The sequence below is a fragment of the Petaurus breviceps genome, unplaced genomic scaffold, assembly GCF_028583685.1.
Source record: "Petaurus breviceps papuanus isolate PSGF00001 unplaced genomic scaffold, PetGlider_PUasm1.0 131, whole genome shotgun sequence".
Classification (NCBI taxonomy): Eukaryota; Metazoa; Chordata; class Mammalia; order Diprotodontia; family Petauridae; genus Petaurus; species Petaurus breviceps.
The window spans coordinates 1,705,179-1,722,870 of record NW_027185674.1 but is presented as its reverse complement, the minus strand read 5'-3'; the positions used below and the strand labels follow the sequence as shown (position 1 = coordinate 1,722,870).

The 17,692-nt window shown below is 44.3% G+C and overlaps 1 protein-coding gene across 1 annotated transcript in view; it reads right to left on the bottom strand.

Moving 5' to 3' along the window:
• Positions 1-8,978: 8,978 nt before the first annotated feature.
• Positions 8,979-17,692, bottom strand: part of ACAA2 (acetyl-CoA acyltransferase 2) — a 39,520-nt gene continuing 30,806 nt past the window's right edge. Inside the window, exons 8-10 of the mRNA XM_069104365.1 lie at positions 17,212-17,282; positions 14,331-14,485; positions 8,979-9,630 (exon numbers count right to left, since the gene is read on the bottom strand). Coding sequence (XP_068960466.1) covers positions 9,546-9,630; positions 14,331-14,485; positions 17,212-17,282 — 311 coding nt within the window. The 3' untranslated portion in view covers positions 8,979-9,545. The remainder of the gene's footprint in view (positions 9,631-14,330; positions 14,486-17,211; positions 17,283-17,692) is intronic.

Genomic DNA, 17,692 nt, shown 5'->3' with positions numbered 1-17,692 from the left:
GGAAGTCCTGTGTTCAAGAGCTACTGGTGATATGTACCATGTGACTGCTGGGCAAGTTATTTACCTTCTCATTACCCTGTGCAACTTCATAAGACTCTAAGTTACAAAATAACAGTTCCCCACTCTGATGAAATCATAGTTTCAGAAAAAAACTTTTAAAAAATAGATCAAATGAGTCTTTAGACAGGAAAATGTAGACTTCTTAAAGGAATTGATCACTATCTTGGAGGGACCCTTACCTGCTTCCATGTACAGAAGGGAAAAAAGCTTCTGTCTCCTCAAAATGTGGCTCTAAGAACCCTGTCAGGGGATCCACCAGGTCAAAAATTTTTTGATAATAATACTAAGACATCTTCATTTGTAACATGGTAGATATTGATGTTATGACCCACACAAATAGAAACACTTTGGGATTCCCAACAATTTTTCAGAATTTAAAAGGATTCTAAGACCAAAAAGTTTGAGAAACACTGATGTAGGAGAAATCTGATCAGAAAGGAACTTAACTGGTGAGGTTCCTAAGCAAGCGTTGGGAGATGGGCAGCCATGGAACATTAGGAGGTCTGGAGAACATCTGTGGAACACTGCTGACTTCACTGGAGAGAAATGATGTGAGGGCAAGGACAAGGGGAGCACAGAATGAAAAGACACATAGGCTGCAATCTGAACCAATGGAAAGAGAAGATCCATTGAAGTAACAAAGCCCCTGGACATGGTGGTATATGTGTGGAGCATGTAACACAGCTCTGATTCCTCTTAGAATCAGGAAACACTGAAGTGGGAAGGAGCCTTAAATATCACCTAAATACATCCTTTTCATTTCATAAATGAGGAAGGAAAGGCCCATAATTCCCTCCTTTGTAAAACCAGGGGATTCGATTGGATCCCTCCTTAGGCCCCTTCCAACCTGAGATCTCTGATCCTTACCAGGGCCATCGCCAGCCATCCTGACCTATGTCTTGCCACTGGACCCCGATGAGTCTGGAAGAGAGAGTGAGGCTGATGACTGCACTTAAATCCAATTCACTTATAGTCAAGCCATCAGCCTCCTGATGTCATTGGCTGTCTTCTGAGAATGGAGGACAAACAAACAGAAACCTTAGGATTTTATGAAGAAGCCAGTGGTGCCTTGCAGAGTGTGAGAATCAGGGAAGCAGCTTTCACTATTCACTATTTCATAGGAAATAGGTGGTGTGTCCCTGTCGGTAACATGCGATGTTTATTAGGACACACGCTGCCGCTCCTCATAGAATATTTTTGTCTTTGTTACCAGAGTGACTAGTGTGCCAAACATATAATCAGAGCTTGAGAAATGTCTGGCACGATTTGCCCAAACTCATCAGCTCCTTAACGGCAGAGCAGGGAGTGCAGATCTAAGAGAGGCAACAACCTTTCCTAGAGGAAAGGGTAGGACATGCCATGATTCTGGGGTCTGGACAAAGCTTTTGGCAGGGAAAGCCCCTAGGCCATGCTGTGTGGCACTCCAGAGCCCTCCATCTGAGGCAGGTCCATCATGCTGCTAAGCCACGGCCTGGTAGCCCGACTTGGCTCTCGGGTGACTTCCTGCAATGTCCCTCTGTTCCAATAATACTCACATCCAGATGGGTCACAAAGAATGAAGCGAGCTGGATCCTCTTCCACTGACAGACCCTTTTCTCTCTTTCTATCTTGAGAACATTTGTACAGATTCCGTGCTTATTCTGCACCTCCCTGGATGTGACCCCTCCCCCAGCTTTTGTTTTTGTTTTGAGGTTGTTGTTTTTTTTCCTGGCAGAACAAGTTTCAGTATGGCCTCTCCAGCTGCCACAGTTTGCCTTCCAGATCGGTATGTTCTCTCCTTCTTTAATATCTGACTATATCTGGTATTTGGTGTTTCTCTGGGGGATTCTGAGAACTACATGTCCAAGGCTTTTATTGCTTTTTGATAAAGCCCTTCTCAACTTGGCCTTGGAGAATGTGGGCCTATCCTTTACCCTGTGTGGGGCTGAAACCTTGGCTTTGGGCTTTAGGGGCCTTCTACACTTTGCCTCTCCTCTAAGTTACTGGGACATGATGAAATATTGGAAGACTGTGTGTTCCAGGCAGCAGATGGGTTTGGCTTCACTTTCTGTACAGGGCACACACCTGAGGACTTTTGTGTCGATCAGATTCTCTGTCCCCAGTCACATTTCATTTCAGATACGCTGCCCCCTTTCCTCCCTTTAGTCAATCATAAATACCTATCCAGGACCTATTCCGTTCCCTGAACTTGACATTCTCTCTCCTGCCCCTGGGAATTCTCACAGACTGGTCCTCCTCACTAGAGCCCACTCAGACCTCATTTTTGCCTGTCAGAATCTTCCTCTCCCTTCAAGGATCAGGTCAAGTATCACTTCTTTTGTTAAGCCTTCCCTGATGCTTGGTGCTAGGGCTTTGGGGGGATATAATAATCATGCAAATACAATAATCAAAGGTACTACAAGACATAAGAGCAATGAGGAGCTCAGAGAAGAGAGTGAACAAGTCGAACCAGGTCTTCTGGCCAAATCCAGTGACCTCCCCACCACACTACACTGTTGTCTGAGTAGACTTTGGAAATGCAGGCCCCAGAGTGAAAAAGAAGAGAGAATAGCAGGCATAGCCCAAGCTGGGATGCTTATTAGCTCTGGGACCACACACAAACCACTTAGGCTTTGAATCTGTTTTCTCATCTGTCCCTATGGAGACAGCGTGGGTGAAAAGCATAAATATTGGACACTGACTCAATCAATCAACAAACATTTAATAAGCACCTACTGTGTGCCAGGTACAGACCTATATGTGAGAGGCAAAAATGAGATACTCCATGCCATCAAGGAGACAGAAGAGCTGGGTCCAGATTCTGCCTTTGCAGCTTACTCATTTATCTGACCTGGCAAGTCGTGTCCTTGCTATGAGACCCAATTTCCACATCTCCAGCTTAGGCATAATCATACTTGTATTAGATCTGCCTCCCAGGGCTACTGTAGGGGAAGTGCTTTATCAAGTACCACAGAAGCAGGGCATCTTAACAGGATTCTGCCCTGGGGACGTTTTGGTGTCAGGCAAGGTCAGCAGACGTGTGGAAGGCAACCTTGTCTCCTCTCTTCCTTCTGGCCCTTCTCCTGAATGGGTACCTCTCTACCAGGGACAGGACCTAACGAAGGGAAATGCTTTGCTGTGAGTAAAACAAAATCAGACAAGTTTCTGGGGTCAGGGAACAGATCAAGAAGCAGAACAGAGGAAGAGGAAGCCTGAAATCCAGCTTGGACAAGCAGCCGCTTACCCTACCTGGGAGCAAACCCGGGGGAAGAGCACCTTCGGTCACACCAGTCACGGGAGAGAAGTCATGGGCAAGGGTTTGGGATAGGGACGGGATTTCTTCCCGCTTATTCTTGGGGAATAGGGAATTCTCTGATGACAGAACTACCCTCCCACTTTCTTGGTAACTTAAAGTATTAGTGAGCTGTCCAGTCTTGAGGTAACTGCTTCCTCTACTCCATGGTTGCCTCTCAATGGACAAGTATTGCCATTTCCATTTTACAAACTGGATAGATTATACTCCATCTTGCAGATAAAGAAAATAAGGTTTAAAGAGATTTGCCCGATAATAACAACCCTGCTGAATGTCCCAAAGATTACCTGATTCTTAAAGTGAGGCACACCATTAAAACGGGTGGGTTTCCATCTCTGAGGCTGATAAGGAAACAGATTCAAAGCTTAAGCGCTTTGTCTGTAGTCCCAGAGCTAATAAGTATCCCAGCCTGGGGTGTCAGCTATGCTCCCAAAGCATCATCAGAACCAACCTTAGTGCAGGCTCGTCCCCTTCCTTCTTCAAAGACAAGGGAAACTGGCAAATAGCCGGTGTAGTGCCATAACTCTATTTTCCCTCGGCAGCTTTGCTTGGCTCATCATGCCTCCCCCAGAACGGGCTGATGACCTGAAACCTTGCTTACTGCATCAGTTTTTGGTCCTCAGCACCTTCTCAACTCCCTCTGTTGTCTCTCTCCTCTGATTGGAAGGCTGGGGGATGGAGCAATGGCTCCCCTTTCCATCAGCGTCTCCACCCCTCCTCCCCAGTTAAACTGTAAGCTCCCTGAGGGCAAGGGCTGTCTTTTCTTTTTCTTATTTGTATCCCCAGAGCTGAGCACAGTGCATGGTATTCAGTGGGTGCTTAAAACATGCTCACTGAGTTGAAAAGAATGGTGGAATCAGAGTATCAGGGTTTGGATCCTGCCATGGCTTTGAATAAGCCACTCACTCTCCTTAATCTGTAAATAGGAGAGCGTTGAAGCTAGTGATTCATTGCTCTTTTGGTGATGGAGTATTCACTGTGGCTGAAGGTTATTCAGCCACCTGCAGGCATGTACTGCCACCTAGAGGAATAGACCTGTCCTTGCACCCACTCTCCACATGGATATATTTTGCTTTAAGTCAACCCAATATATGGAAATCTCAAATGATCAATGGGGTGAGAAGGAAGTTAGAGGGACTATTTGCTTCATTTTAAAAAGGGATCCCTTCTAAAGGTTCCTTTAGGTAGTGAGTTCCCCTAGTGCATTTTTAGAAGGCTCTATTCCACAACAATTGTATAGACAATTTTTCAGGAATAATAGTTTATATTTGTTACAGCACTTTAATCAGCAGTCAATTAACTTTTTTTTTTAATTTAAAGCAATCAGGGTTAAGTAACTTGCTCAAGGTTACACGGCCAGTTATTTCTGGGTATGGTGCTGAGTATCTGAGCCCAGATTTGATCCAGGTCATCCCGACACTGGAGCTGGTGCTCTTACTCACTGAGCCACCTGGCTGCCCCGTCGATTAACTTTTTAAAAGAAAACTGATCACTGGGGCAGCTAGGTGGCGCAGTGAATATAGCACCGGCCCTGGAGTCAGGAGGACCTGAGTTCGAGTGCAGCCTCAGACACTTGACATCGCTAGCTGCGTGACCCTGGCCAAGTCACTTAACCTTTGTTTGCCTTAATCACTGGAGAAGAAAATGACACACCACTCCAGTATCTTTGCCAAGAGAAACTCATGGACAGTATGACCCACAGGGTCATGAAGAATGGAACACAATTGAAAGATGATACAATAAAGTAACATTTGTACAATGAATGGGTTTCCATTCCGCTTCCCCACCTTCATCCCCTTATGCTCCCAGGTAGAATTGTGCAACATAAACTAGTAGAAAGAGCATGAGCTAAGAGCTTCGAGGCCCAGCTTGTAGTTCCAGCTTGGCCATCAATCAATCGTCAAATCTGGTGGCCGCTAGGGGCGCCATAGTGCACAGAGTGCCAGGACTGGAATTGGGAAGACATCTCCCTGAGTTAAGATTTGACCTTGGATACTTACTAGTTGTGTGACCCTGGGCAAGTCACTTAACTGTGTGCCTCAGTTTCCCCACCTGTAAAATAAGCTGGAGAGGGAAATGGCAAACACCAATATCTCTGCCAAAAATACCCCAAATGGCATCGTGAAGAGTTGGACCCTCAACTGAACAGCAATCGAGTCACTTCCACTAGTCTGTCCATTGAGGGTAATACCTGCCCTGCCTAACTGATGGGGACGTTGTGAGGCTGCAGAGAGATGATGGACGTGACAACTTCAGAGTGTTTTACGAATATCGTGGCTTATTAGCAGAAGCTTGCTGCTGTGACTCCCAATTTGGCGGGTCACCATTTGGACAGCTTGTGAGGCCCGCCTAACTCCTTCACTTCAAGCACACAGGGTCCTAAAGCTATTGCCATAGTTATGGTACACAGACTCTTAGATACAGAACAAGAAGGGAACCGAGAAGCCATCTAACCACCCCCTTGTCTCCCAGATGAACTGGGGTCCCCGGAGGTCACTCGTCCAGGATGGCAAGTATCAGACACAGAAGTTGAAATCAAGTATTTTTGAACCCCCAAACCAGTACACTTTTCACCATGCCATGCTGCCTCCACTTGGGTCTACGCTGAGTGGGGCCACTGTACACCAGGTTTATGGGTATACGTGTGGTGCAGGGTTGGGATCAGAGCTATTCAGGAAACAATATAAACAGGTTTCGTTTCCTGACCATCTTTTCATGGTATTGTAGAGTCAAAGATTTAAAGCTGGAAGGGGACCTGAAGTATCTATTTAAGATTAGGAAATTGAGCCTCAGAAAGGAGAAACACCTTGCCTAAGGTCACAGAGGTAGTAAGAAGCCCCACTGGGCTTTGAATCCAGGTTCTTTTATGTCCAGGTCCCATCCTCTTTCCACTGTGGACAATAAATTATCTCTTCTTAGGTAGCAAAGTAGATGAAGCACTAGGCCTGGATTCAGGAAGAGCTGAATTCAAATCCATCCTCGGATACTTATTGTGACTGGGCAAATCTCTTAACCTGTTTGCCTCGGTTTCCTCATCTGTAAAATGGGGATAATAGCACCTACTTCCCAGGGCTGCTGTGAGGAACAAATGAGACAGTATTTGTAAAGCATTTAGCACAGTGCCCAGGACACAGTAAGTGGTATATAAATGTTAGTTTTTAATATTATTATTATTCCTCTGCACAGAAGACAGCTTATTTTAAGAGGAAAACCCTCAATGCTATGTTCTGCTGTACTGAGAAAAATATTTTTGATAGCTAATATACAACATAATGGGATCTTGTTATCATTATACCTTTCAGGCCTTGTGTGATTATGAATACATGATCTGTTATGATCACCTTTGGAAGCTGGCAGCTTGTTCCCTTCTCATATGCTCATTAAGCATAGTTTCAATGTATGCAGAGAACATTCCCATCAAGATTTTATAAAAAAGATAAAAATAGGCTCTGTGGCCAGTAGTTACTTCTGTCTTCAGGGTAACTTTCTCAAGTCAGTTTTGGGAGAGAACTTTCCCTCTTTGAGGTACATTGAAAATCTTGCACGAGGACCTTTTACCCAGCAGGTTTCCTCTCCATGCATTTGATCAGACCCAGACAGTCACTACAACTTCCTTTTTTGGTGTCATCACCAGTGCACCAAGGACTGAAATGTTAAAGGCTTCCACTGTCACCGAGGGTGACTGTAGTTCATCATGGAAAAAATGGCAGATCTGCTTCATCTCCTATTTGTTGTTTGGGTTTCATCTACAGATGTCTCTAGGGGGGCCTGGTTTGGTTGAGTCTTACATTAAATTCTCTCTTTAAAGGTTTGTTTTCTCCTCTACTGCCCCCTGCCCCATTTTATAGGGATGATACAACTTTGATAATTTTCCTTTTTTATTTATAAAATTTAAGCAGATTTTTGCCTTGGCACGATGTCTCTCTGCTGGATGTGGTAGTTTCAGTGCCAGAGTTCTCCTAGGCGTGCTGAGTTGAGTGTTTTACTGGTTAACATTCTCCAAGGAATGACAATATTTAATTTAAATAATCAAGTCTTTGCTTTCATCGATTTCTCATATTGAGAATCAATAGCTGGATTAAATTGGTTGGGTTGGAACAATCATCTTTGCACACAGTATAATCTCATTATTATCTTTCTAATTTGGTGTCAATTTTGACCATTGATCAAATCAGTCAATGATCTGACTTCATAAAGTCAGTGGATTCTGAAATGACTCATATTGGTAAACGATCATTTCCTATTTGATAAGAGAGCATCAAATTTCACAAGGGGCCGAAAAAAGATAATCATGAGACAGAGAAAGCAGTCTATTAAAAAAAAAACAACAATAAACAAAGAATAAAGATAGTGCAAGTGTCCAGTTTCCTAGCATCTAATTTGCACATGACTGATAAAAAGACCTTAAGAATGACAGCTGGGAAACCCTGGCACCTAGAACTATTTGGTGACTATGGGACAATTCTATACTTCCTAGTTGTGGCTTGGCTGACAGAAATGTGAATTTTGTTTTCTCACAGTAAGACAGAGGTGAATAATTTCAAACAAGAGTACCTGCTTTGGCTTATCAGAGTTGGTCAGGACCAGACCTCAGAGCTTGATCTCAGAACTGGGACCAGAAACGACTTCCAGCCAGATCCAGGAATAGTTTTCAGAACCTACACTGCTTGGGAGAGTGAACTAAAGGAAAAGGCTTTGCACAGCCATCTACTTCTTAGAAGAATTTCCTGGAAGAAGAAAAGCTTTACACCTTTACTTTTCCCTGTTCTGCCTTCTTCCTGAGAGGTAGCAAATTTCCTGATGGGCATCCTTCAGAGCTCAACAATAATAAAGACCTGTAAAAGCTCAGAAGATGCCAGGCTTAGGACTTCTGTTTTATTTATTTGCTTTTTGGAAGGGCAATTGGGGTTAAGTGACTTACCCAAAGTCACACAGCTAATAAGTGTGTCAAGTGTTTGGGCCCGCATTTGAACTCAGGTCCTCCTGACTCCAGGGCTGGTGCTCTATTCACTGTACCACCTAGCTGCCCCAGGATTTCTGTTTTTTCTGAAAGATCTTAATGTTGTTTTGGCAGCCCAAAGGAGTAGCTAACAGAAGTAGCCCTTCCCAGCAAGAAAGTGGGTAGACCCAGAAAAATCATGGCCTTGTTCATCACTGAATTATTAGGCATACTCTCTCAAGGGAGAAAAAGGATATGATGGGTCACAATCCAGAATTAAGTTGTCTTGGGCCGATGTGTCAGTACACATATCTTCACGGTATAATTCTGTAAGTTTGTCCCACTAACCACTTACGGCCACTATGTGCATCATAAGAGTCTGTCCTCAGTTTGTGGGATGTAATGTTATGTAATTCTTATTCTTTCTTTGCTTGTATTTATGAATGAGTTAATGGTTTCATCTTTGCTGATTGGTCAAATGAGAACCACACCTGTCACCAGTCAGGGCGTAGGAGCTACAGTCAATCAAGCCACATTCACCCTTAATGGCTATGTATAATTGTGGGCACATCATTTGCTCTGTCTGAGTCTATCTACAGAATGGGTATGATAATATTTACACCACCTACCTAATAACAATTTGAGGAAAGCACTTTGTAAATCATACAGCACTATAAAAATGAGCCGTTTATGGTAATTTGACATTGAGATGACTTTTTATTGATATTTTATAATGATTTTTGTCATAAATGTCATAAATGACCTGTGAAGTGAATTTAGTGCATTTCAGTACACAACAAAATCTCAAAAATGTTCCATAACAGCCTTCTTATGGTAATGAAATGAAAAACACATCTTTTATGAGAGGAGTGAACCAAGTTTTAGAGAAGTAAGGCAAGCACTGGTAAGACAGCCGTGCAGCTGTGTGATAAGGCAGGCAGGTATGTTTGGTGGTTATAAGGCAGGAGTCCCACTTTTGCCAGATTCCCTTAGAAATATACTTTATGCTATTGGTGCCAATCTGGAAAAAAGTTTTGTTTTCCAGTGGGCACCCATCCTGGATAAATGGATTTCTTAGCCTTAGTGTCCTCAGAATCCACTTCCATCTTCACCCCCTAGACCCACTGGAGGTTTCTTTGGCAACATAAGGTCAATGTCAGGAACTTATGTGAAGGTTATTATTTTTCTTTCATGCAATTTTTAGCAAATAACTGTTTATAGGCTACGGCCTCTAGCTGCTGTGTCCTTGGCTCCTCAGGCCATGTTCTCAATGATAAGAGCGATTCCTTGGCCACCACCGATACAAGCTGATCCCACGGCATACTTCGCACCTCGACGTCTAGAAGAGAAAGCAGTGGATGTATTTACTTTAAGAGACACAAGCACGCAGCTTCCCCCTCCCTGCAAACTTCCAATGGATAGAGACTTTCAGATTCTGGGCTTTTCTGGAATAGATGAGTCTCAAGTTTACACATGTGGAAGAAGAGATAATTTTAGATAATTCTTTGATTAAGAACGAATACCCTTTAGAGTATGCACCATCAGGTTCCAAGTATGTTAGAGAAGAGCTCAGACTCCAGAAACCATTCTGAAGATGCTTCTCATATCTGAAATTGTTCAGGGAGATAGAAAACAGAGTGTGCATGGATAAAGAGCCTGCTAAGTGTCAGGTACTGTGCTAAGCAGTTCTGCAAAGACGATCTCATCTGATCCACACCACTCCAGAGTAGGTGCCATTATCTGCATTTTACAGTAGAGTGAATTGAGACAAATGGAGGTTAAGTGACTTGTCCAAGATCACACAGCTAGCATCTGAGGCAGGATCTGAACTCAGGTTTTCCTGACTCCAGGCCCAGCTGTCTATCTGATGTTCCACCACTGGCCTTTGAAATCATTGACAGGAATACTAGACCAGGAGTCACTTTATCTGAGCTCCAATCCCAGCAATACCACCAAAGAGCCATGTGACCATAGGCAGTCATCCAATCTTTGAGCCATTTTCTCATTTACAAAAAAGGGGATGCCCTCTGTTCCGGCTATTTCACAGGATAATTGTGAGCATCAAATAAAATAATGGATGTCAACTGCTATATGAGTTTAATGCCATTATTATTCCATGTGGTTCAACCAGTGAATAGCTGAGTGAAACCAGAGGCTTCTTTGTTGATCCCCATGCAATCATTTATGGCTTTCCAGTCTGAATTTGGCTGTAGCCTTTCTGCAAAGCAGTGATGGGGGTCGCAGATTTGACAGCTAGAACAGACCTCAGAGGCCATCTAATCCAACTGTCTCATTTTACAGATGGAAGAAACTGACCCTAAGGGAGACTGAATGACTGTTTATTAACTTGGGATATATAAGGTCATGAAAAGTAGGATACAATTGAATGACTCAACAACAAAAGCATTTCTATTGCACTTTGAAGTCTGCAAGGCACCTTCCACAGGCTCACTCTTACAGGCGCCTCACACGGGCTCACTCTTACAGGCACCTTCCACAGGCTCACTCTTACAGGCGCCTTACACGGGCTCACTCTTACAGGCACCTTACACGGGCTCACTCTTACCAGGTGCCTTACACAGGCTCACTCTTACAGGCGCCTTACACAGGCTCACTCTTACAGGCGCCTTACACGGGCTCACTCTTACCAGGTGCCTTACACAGGCTCACTCTTACAGGCGCCTTACACAGGCTCACTCTTACAGGCGCCTTACACGGGCTCACTCTTACCAGGTGCCTTACACAGGCTCACTCTTACAGGCGCCTTACACGGGCTCACTCTTACCAGGCGCCTTACACGGGCTCACTCTTACCGGCGCCTCACACGGGCTCACTCTTACAGGCGCCTCACACGGGCTCACTCTTACCAGGTGCCTTACACGGGCTCACTCTTACCAGGTGCCTTACACGGGCTCACTCTTAACGGCGCCTTACACGGGCTCACTCTTACCAGGTGCCTTACACGGGCTCACTCTTACCAGGTGCTTTACACAGTAACTCTTTTGATCTTCACAACAACTCTGCCAGGTAGATAGTATTATTACCCTTATTTTTGAGATGAGGAAGCTGAGGTGGACAAACATCAAGTGGCTCGTCCAGAATGGCAGAACTAGTAGGTTAAACTAACTCCAGCCTTCCTGACTCCAGGTCTAACGTTCTATCACCCTGCTCTCTCCACCAGGAGTGATATGGAATGAGTTCCTTCTGGTTCCAGAGTCAGCTGTGTGACTAATGGTTAACAAACATTTATTAAGTGCTCAGTATGCATCAGCTCTGTGGTTAGTGCTGGAATCACAAGGAAGGACAAATATGGGTCTCTGCCCTCAAGGTACTTACATTTTTAAATTTTGTTTTTTGCTTTTTGGAGGGGGAAGGTAGGGCAATTGGGGTTAAGTGACTTGCCCAAGATCACACAGCTAGATTGTGTGTGTGTGTGTGTGTGTGTGTGTGTGTGTGTGAAGTGTCTGAAGCCGAATTTGAACTCGGGTTCTCCTGACTCCAGGGCTGGTACTCCATTCACTGGGTCACCTAGCCACTGCGTCCCTAAGGCACTTACATTTTAATGGGGGAAGCATCCTTCAAATTAACTATGTACATACACATTATATATAGAGTAGATAGTAGATGGAAAGGGGGTATAGATAAGGGACTGGGAAAGGCTTCCTGCAGGGTCTAAAAGGAAGCCAGGGAAGTCAGGAGGTAGAGGTGAGAAAGGAGAGCTTTATAGGCATGAGGCACTGCCACAGCAAAGGCATGGAGATGAGAGATTGAGTGTCAGGGTCACCAGGTCACAAGATCCTGGAGTTACTTAACTTTTCTTGAGTCTCAGTTTGCTCATTTTAAAATGAGGAGGCTGAATGAGATGGTTTCTTGGTGCTGTTTTGGCTAACTGGTCCTAAGGGCCCTATGGGCGGTAAGTTTGTGACTCCATGATTCTCTGCGCTTTGCTTCATCTCTCAAGGCTATGACAAGCTGAACAGTGCAAACCTGAGATTGCCAGCAGGGGGAGCGCTTGTCTTAAAATATGGAAGTGGTGCCCAGGTTCTCTTAGCCTCAGACGTCTGCTGGGAACAGAGAATAAGGGCTTAGCTCCAGAATGTCTCCTCTTTTTTGGTCCTGGTCCACAATGTCTTAGAAATCAAAGCTCTTCATTCATTTGTTTTTCAATGCGTAACGTTCATTCCTTTCATGTCAGTCCCATAGCAATCACTTTAATTCTTTAGCCTAAGAGATCTTAGCTTTCTTGGTTAATCCTAAAATCTCAAGCTATTGACACAAATCATGGAAAGCATCCTAAAGCAGCCCTGCAAGGGACTACCTGCTCACCTGTCCTGAGTGGTCTATATGGAGGCCAGGTGGTCTATATGTCCTCAGCGGTCTATATGGAGGCCAGGTGGTCTCTATGTCCTCAGTGGTCTGTATAGGTGGTCTATATGGAGGCTATGTGGTATATATGTCCTCATGGTCTGTACAGGTGGTCTATATGGAGGCTATGTGGTCTATATGTCCTCAGTGGTCTATATGGAGGCCAGGTGGTCTATATGTCCTCAGTGGTCTATATGGAGGCCAGGTGGTCTCTATGTCCTCAGTGGTCTGTATAGGTGGTCTATATGGAGGCTATGTGGTCTATATGTCCTCATGGTCTGTACAGGTGGTCTATATGTCCTCAGTGGTCTATATGGAGGCCAGGTGGTCTATATGTCCTCAGTGGTCTGCACAGGTGGTCTATATGGAGGCTATGTGGTCTCTATGTCCTCAGTGGTCTGTATAGGTGGTCTGTATGGAGGCTATGTGGTCTATATGTCTTTATGGTCTCTATGGTGGTCCATATGGTGAGGCAGATGATTAGCCACATGGTGATGAACTGGGTTTGGTTAGAGCCATTCCTGATGATCATATAAAGGCATGGAGGGGTTGTAATCTACATTGGTGAAGTAAACAACTATGAGACTTTGAATTACTTGAAGTCAGTGGAGACAGCATGATTACAATGGCTTTGACTCTGGAGTCAGAGGGCCAGGGTTCAAATCCCATCTCTGATGATTATGACCTGTGACCCAGGGCAAGTGGGTCATTTATTTAATTTCCCTGGGGCTGTTTTCCTCATTTGAAATTTTTGAAAATTTTGAATTTTTGAAATATTTGAAAAATAAGGGGGTAAGGGGGCGGCCAGGTGGCTCAGTGAGTAAGAGCACCAGCCCCAGAGTCGGGATGACCTGGGATCAAATCCGGGCTCAGATACTTAGCACCCACCCAGAAATAACTGGCTGTGTAACCTTGAGCAAGTTACTTAACCCCAATTGCTTAAAAAAAAATAAGGGGGGTAAGACTAGAAGAGAAGGGACGTTGAGGTCAATGGAAAGGAAAGGAGCCCTAATGCTGGATTCAGAAGACCCGGGCTCAGTACTGCAAAGAAAAATGTTAGGATCATAGACTCACATTTCTAAAGCTAAAAGGCCATCTAGTCCAATGCCCTCATTTTAGAGATGAGGACACTGAGGCCTGAGGTAGCAAAGTGACTTCCCCAAAGTCAAACAGGTTAGGATTTAAACCAAGATCCTTTGACTCCTGAGCCAAAGCCCCTTCCTGTACATACACTGCCTCCTAAAATGTAGCCAGTTGGAATATTAGTCAAAATGAAATAACCTAAGAACCTATGATAGAAACAACCTCTGAAGAAAAAACAAAACAGCAAAACACTCACTCATTTTACGCTGACTGTTTTTAGACTCTGCCAGATGTTCAGATCCCAATTCTGATGTTTACTTGTGTGAACTTGGGCCCATCAGTGACTACTGCTAAGCCCAGCTGCCTCATCTGTAACACGAAGGCGCTGGACCAGATGGGCTGAGGTCCCTTCCAGCACTGATCTATGATCCTCCCAACAAAAGTACGCAATCCAGCATGCTGTTTTTATTAGGCACCTCCTAAGCTGAGGTAATCTTGTGGCATCTAACCCTTCCGTGCTGCAATGCCCAGAAAGACATGGCTGTTTGGAAATGAGAATAAGACTGAAATACAGTAACTTCCCACGGATACCTTAACTCGTGCACCAGATGAGTAGTGATCCGTGATCCAGAGGCTGCCAAAGGGTGGCCCAGGGAGATGGCCCCTCCATTCACATTGGTTTTACTTGGGTCAAGCTGCAAAGATTCTTCCACTGCTAGATACTGTGGAGCAAAAGCTTCGTTCACCTTCAGGGGAGAGGATAAAACATCGTTAGCTGGAGTAACTCGGGTTGTCATTGTTCAGACATTTTCAGTCATGTCCAACTCTTCAGGACCCCATTTGGGGTTTTCTTGACAAAGATACTGGAGTGGGGGGCGGCTGGGTGGCACAGTGAATAGAGCACTGGCCCTGGAGTCAGAAGGATCTGAGTTCAAATCCGGCCTCAGACACTTCACACACACACACACACATATCAGCCGTGTGACATTGGGCAAGTCACTTAACCCCAATTGCCCTCCTAAAATGCAAAAAAAAACAGTTAAAAAAAAGATACTGGAGTGGTTTGCCATTTCCTTCTCTAGCTCATTTTATAGATGAGGAAACTGAGGCAAACAGGGTTAAATGACTTGCCCAGGGTCACACAGCTAGGAATGGTCTGAGGGTCTGGATTTGAATTCAGGAAGATGAGTCTTCCTGACTCCAGGCCCGGCAATTGAGCCACCCAGCCATGAAACAGTCTTTAATTCACACTTCTCAATCTCTTTTCACAGATTTTACATTTACTCTTTCTATATGGATTTACCTTTAAGGTGATTTTATATAGACTATTTGTATCTGCACTCAGTGTGACCTGTGTCCAATATCAGGTTGTATTTCTGCTTCAGAGATGTTCCCCATCAAATGTTTCTTTTCTCAGTCAGAAGTTCCCTAGTTCTATTACCGTTTCTAGACTTTAACTGTTTCTCGACAGTAATTACAGTTTTGAGATTTTTTAGCTAGGTATCACTGCAAACAAAAGCGATCTGAGGTCTGGGCTGGCTGACAGACACCACTGTGACACGGCCCCCCAAAAGCTGATGCCCTCTTGAACCCCATTAGGTATAATTCAATGTTCAGAATGAAGAAGGATGAGGTCGTTCCACAACATTCTCCCTTGGTCAGGCATCTAGAGTATGTGTTCAACATTGGCCACCACAATTTAGGAAGGATGAGGACAAAATGGAATGTGTACAGAGGACACATGGATTAGCAGGGAACCAGAAGCCTGCCATATGTGGATTAGTGAAGGAACTAGGGAGGACCGACTTGGAGAATAAAGTCTTAGGAGGGGACACAGTAATTCTTCTTAAGGATTGTGCCCTGGAGCCCTGCTATCCTGTTGTGAGAAGCACAAGAGCTACATGTCTGGCTGCCAGTCTTAAGCATGCTCCACCGCTCACCTCCCCCACATTTCACACGCCCCCCCCCCCCCACGGGCCAAGGATATTATCTAGAACCCTGAAGGCATCATCTCAAGGCCATGTGTTTACAACTGCACTCAAGTAAGAAGGCATGCACATGAGCACCTGTGGCTTTTCTGAGTTGGTACAGCTAGCATGGCGCCTGGCAACCTGGTAGGTATCTAAGATATTAGGCAGCCAGGTGGCACAGTAGATAGTGCAGTGGGCCTGGAATCAAGAAGACCTGAGTTCAAATCTAGCTTCAGATGCTTACTATCTGTGTGCCTTTGGGAAGTCATCTAACCTGTTTGCCTCAGTTTCTTCAGCTATAAAACGGGGATAATAAGAACAGTACTTCCCTCCCAAGGCTGCTGTGGGTATCAAATGTGGTAATATTTATAAAGTGCTTACACATGGTATGTGCTCAATAAATGCTAGTTATATTATTAATACTAATATTATTACATTATTTTATTAATTATCAATTACAGAGGTGGCTAGGTGGCACACTGAATAGAGCACCGGCTCTGGAGTCAGAAGGACCTGAGTTCAAATCCGGCCTCAGACACTTGACACACTTACTAGCCGTGTGACTTTGGGCAAGTCACTTAACCCCAATTGCCCTGTCCCCCCCAAAAAGCAAAAAAAGATTAATAATAATTATTAATTGATGTCATTAATGATATATTATTAATAACAAAAAATTGTTAATGGATTGATTTTATTAATTCTCCTCCCTACAAAATGGGGATTAAGATGAAGGACTTGGGGTGACTAGGTGACCCAGTGAATGTAAATTTTAAAGATCTTCCCTGCCCCTAGGCTAAAGTGCACCTCCTGGAGCCTGGGGTGGGAGGCTTGTTTTTCAGTAGATACTTTTTGATTGGCCAGTGGGTCCAAAAGGTTGTTACATTCTCTGAGCCAGGAGAAGGCTATATAAGCCCTGATGTGTAGCTTTGTTTTGGGGCTCACTTTGAGAAATGTTCTGTGATTTGATATGGATTCTGGGAAGCCATTGTCCAGAGCCCCCCGGCTTTGAAAAACCCAGATGTTGAAACCCAAATGTTGATTTGGTATGGATGTAATGGTTGGACAGTTTGAAATCTGTCTATTTGATCTGTTTCTCTGTCTTGATAATTCTCTGTCTGTATATTCTGAAGCTCAGGGTGCTGACCTTTTTCCCCTGAAGTAGGTGAACGATACATATCTGACTGATTAAAGTAAGCTTGTTAACCCATTTTGAGTTGCTTTCCTTTATCAAAGCAGATCCAAGAACCTGTGTTGGCAGCCACCCAGAGGACGCTTGGGGTGCTTACTGCTACAGTGAATAGAGCACAGGCCCTGGAACCAGGAGGACCCGAGTTCAAATCTGGCCTCAGACACTTGACACACTTACTAGCTGTGTGACTTTGGGCAAGTCATTTAACCCCAATTGACCTCCCCCCCCCCAAAAAAATGAAAGTGCTAGGGGGAAAGTCACTGGGCCATGGTGATGGGTCCCTTATACATACTGTAAAAGGCAGAACACTTACTTCAACCAAATCCATATCTTTCAGGCTCAGTCCAGACTTTTTTAGTGCCCCACTTATGGCAGGAACAGGACCTATAAGAATTTTAAAAAATATATCAATGATATACGTACCACAAAATATTTCCTATTCCTGAACGGAGAAGTTAATATCCTAACAGAATGATTCATCTGTTCTAATATAGGCTGGACTAGATAACGTCAGGTCCCTTCCAACTTAGATTCTATGGTTCTACAATTGCCCCACATCCTTCAGCACACCATTAACTGAGTCAGTCAACTGGTTATGAAGCATTTTTTTAAGCAATTATTATATGCAAGGCACTGTGCTAAGTGCTAGGAATACCTGCAAGAAAGCAGACCCTGCCCTCAGGAAGCCTAGGGTCCACTGCAGAGGAAGACACAAAGGTAATTAAAGATGTACCAGATGTAGACAGAGTAGAGGAAGACACATAGGTAACTAAATATGTGCCAGACGTAGACAG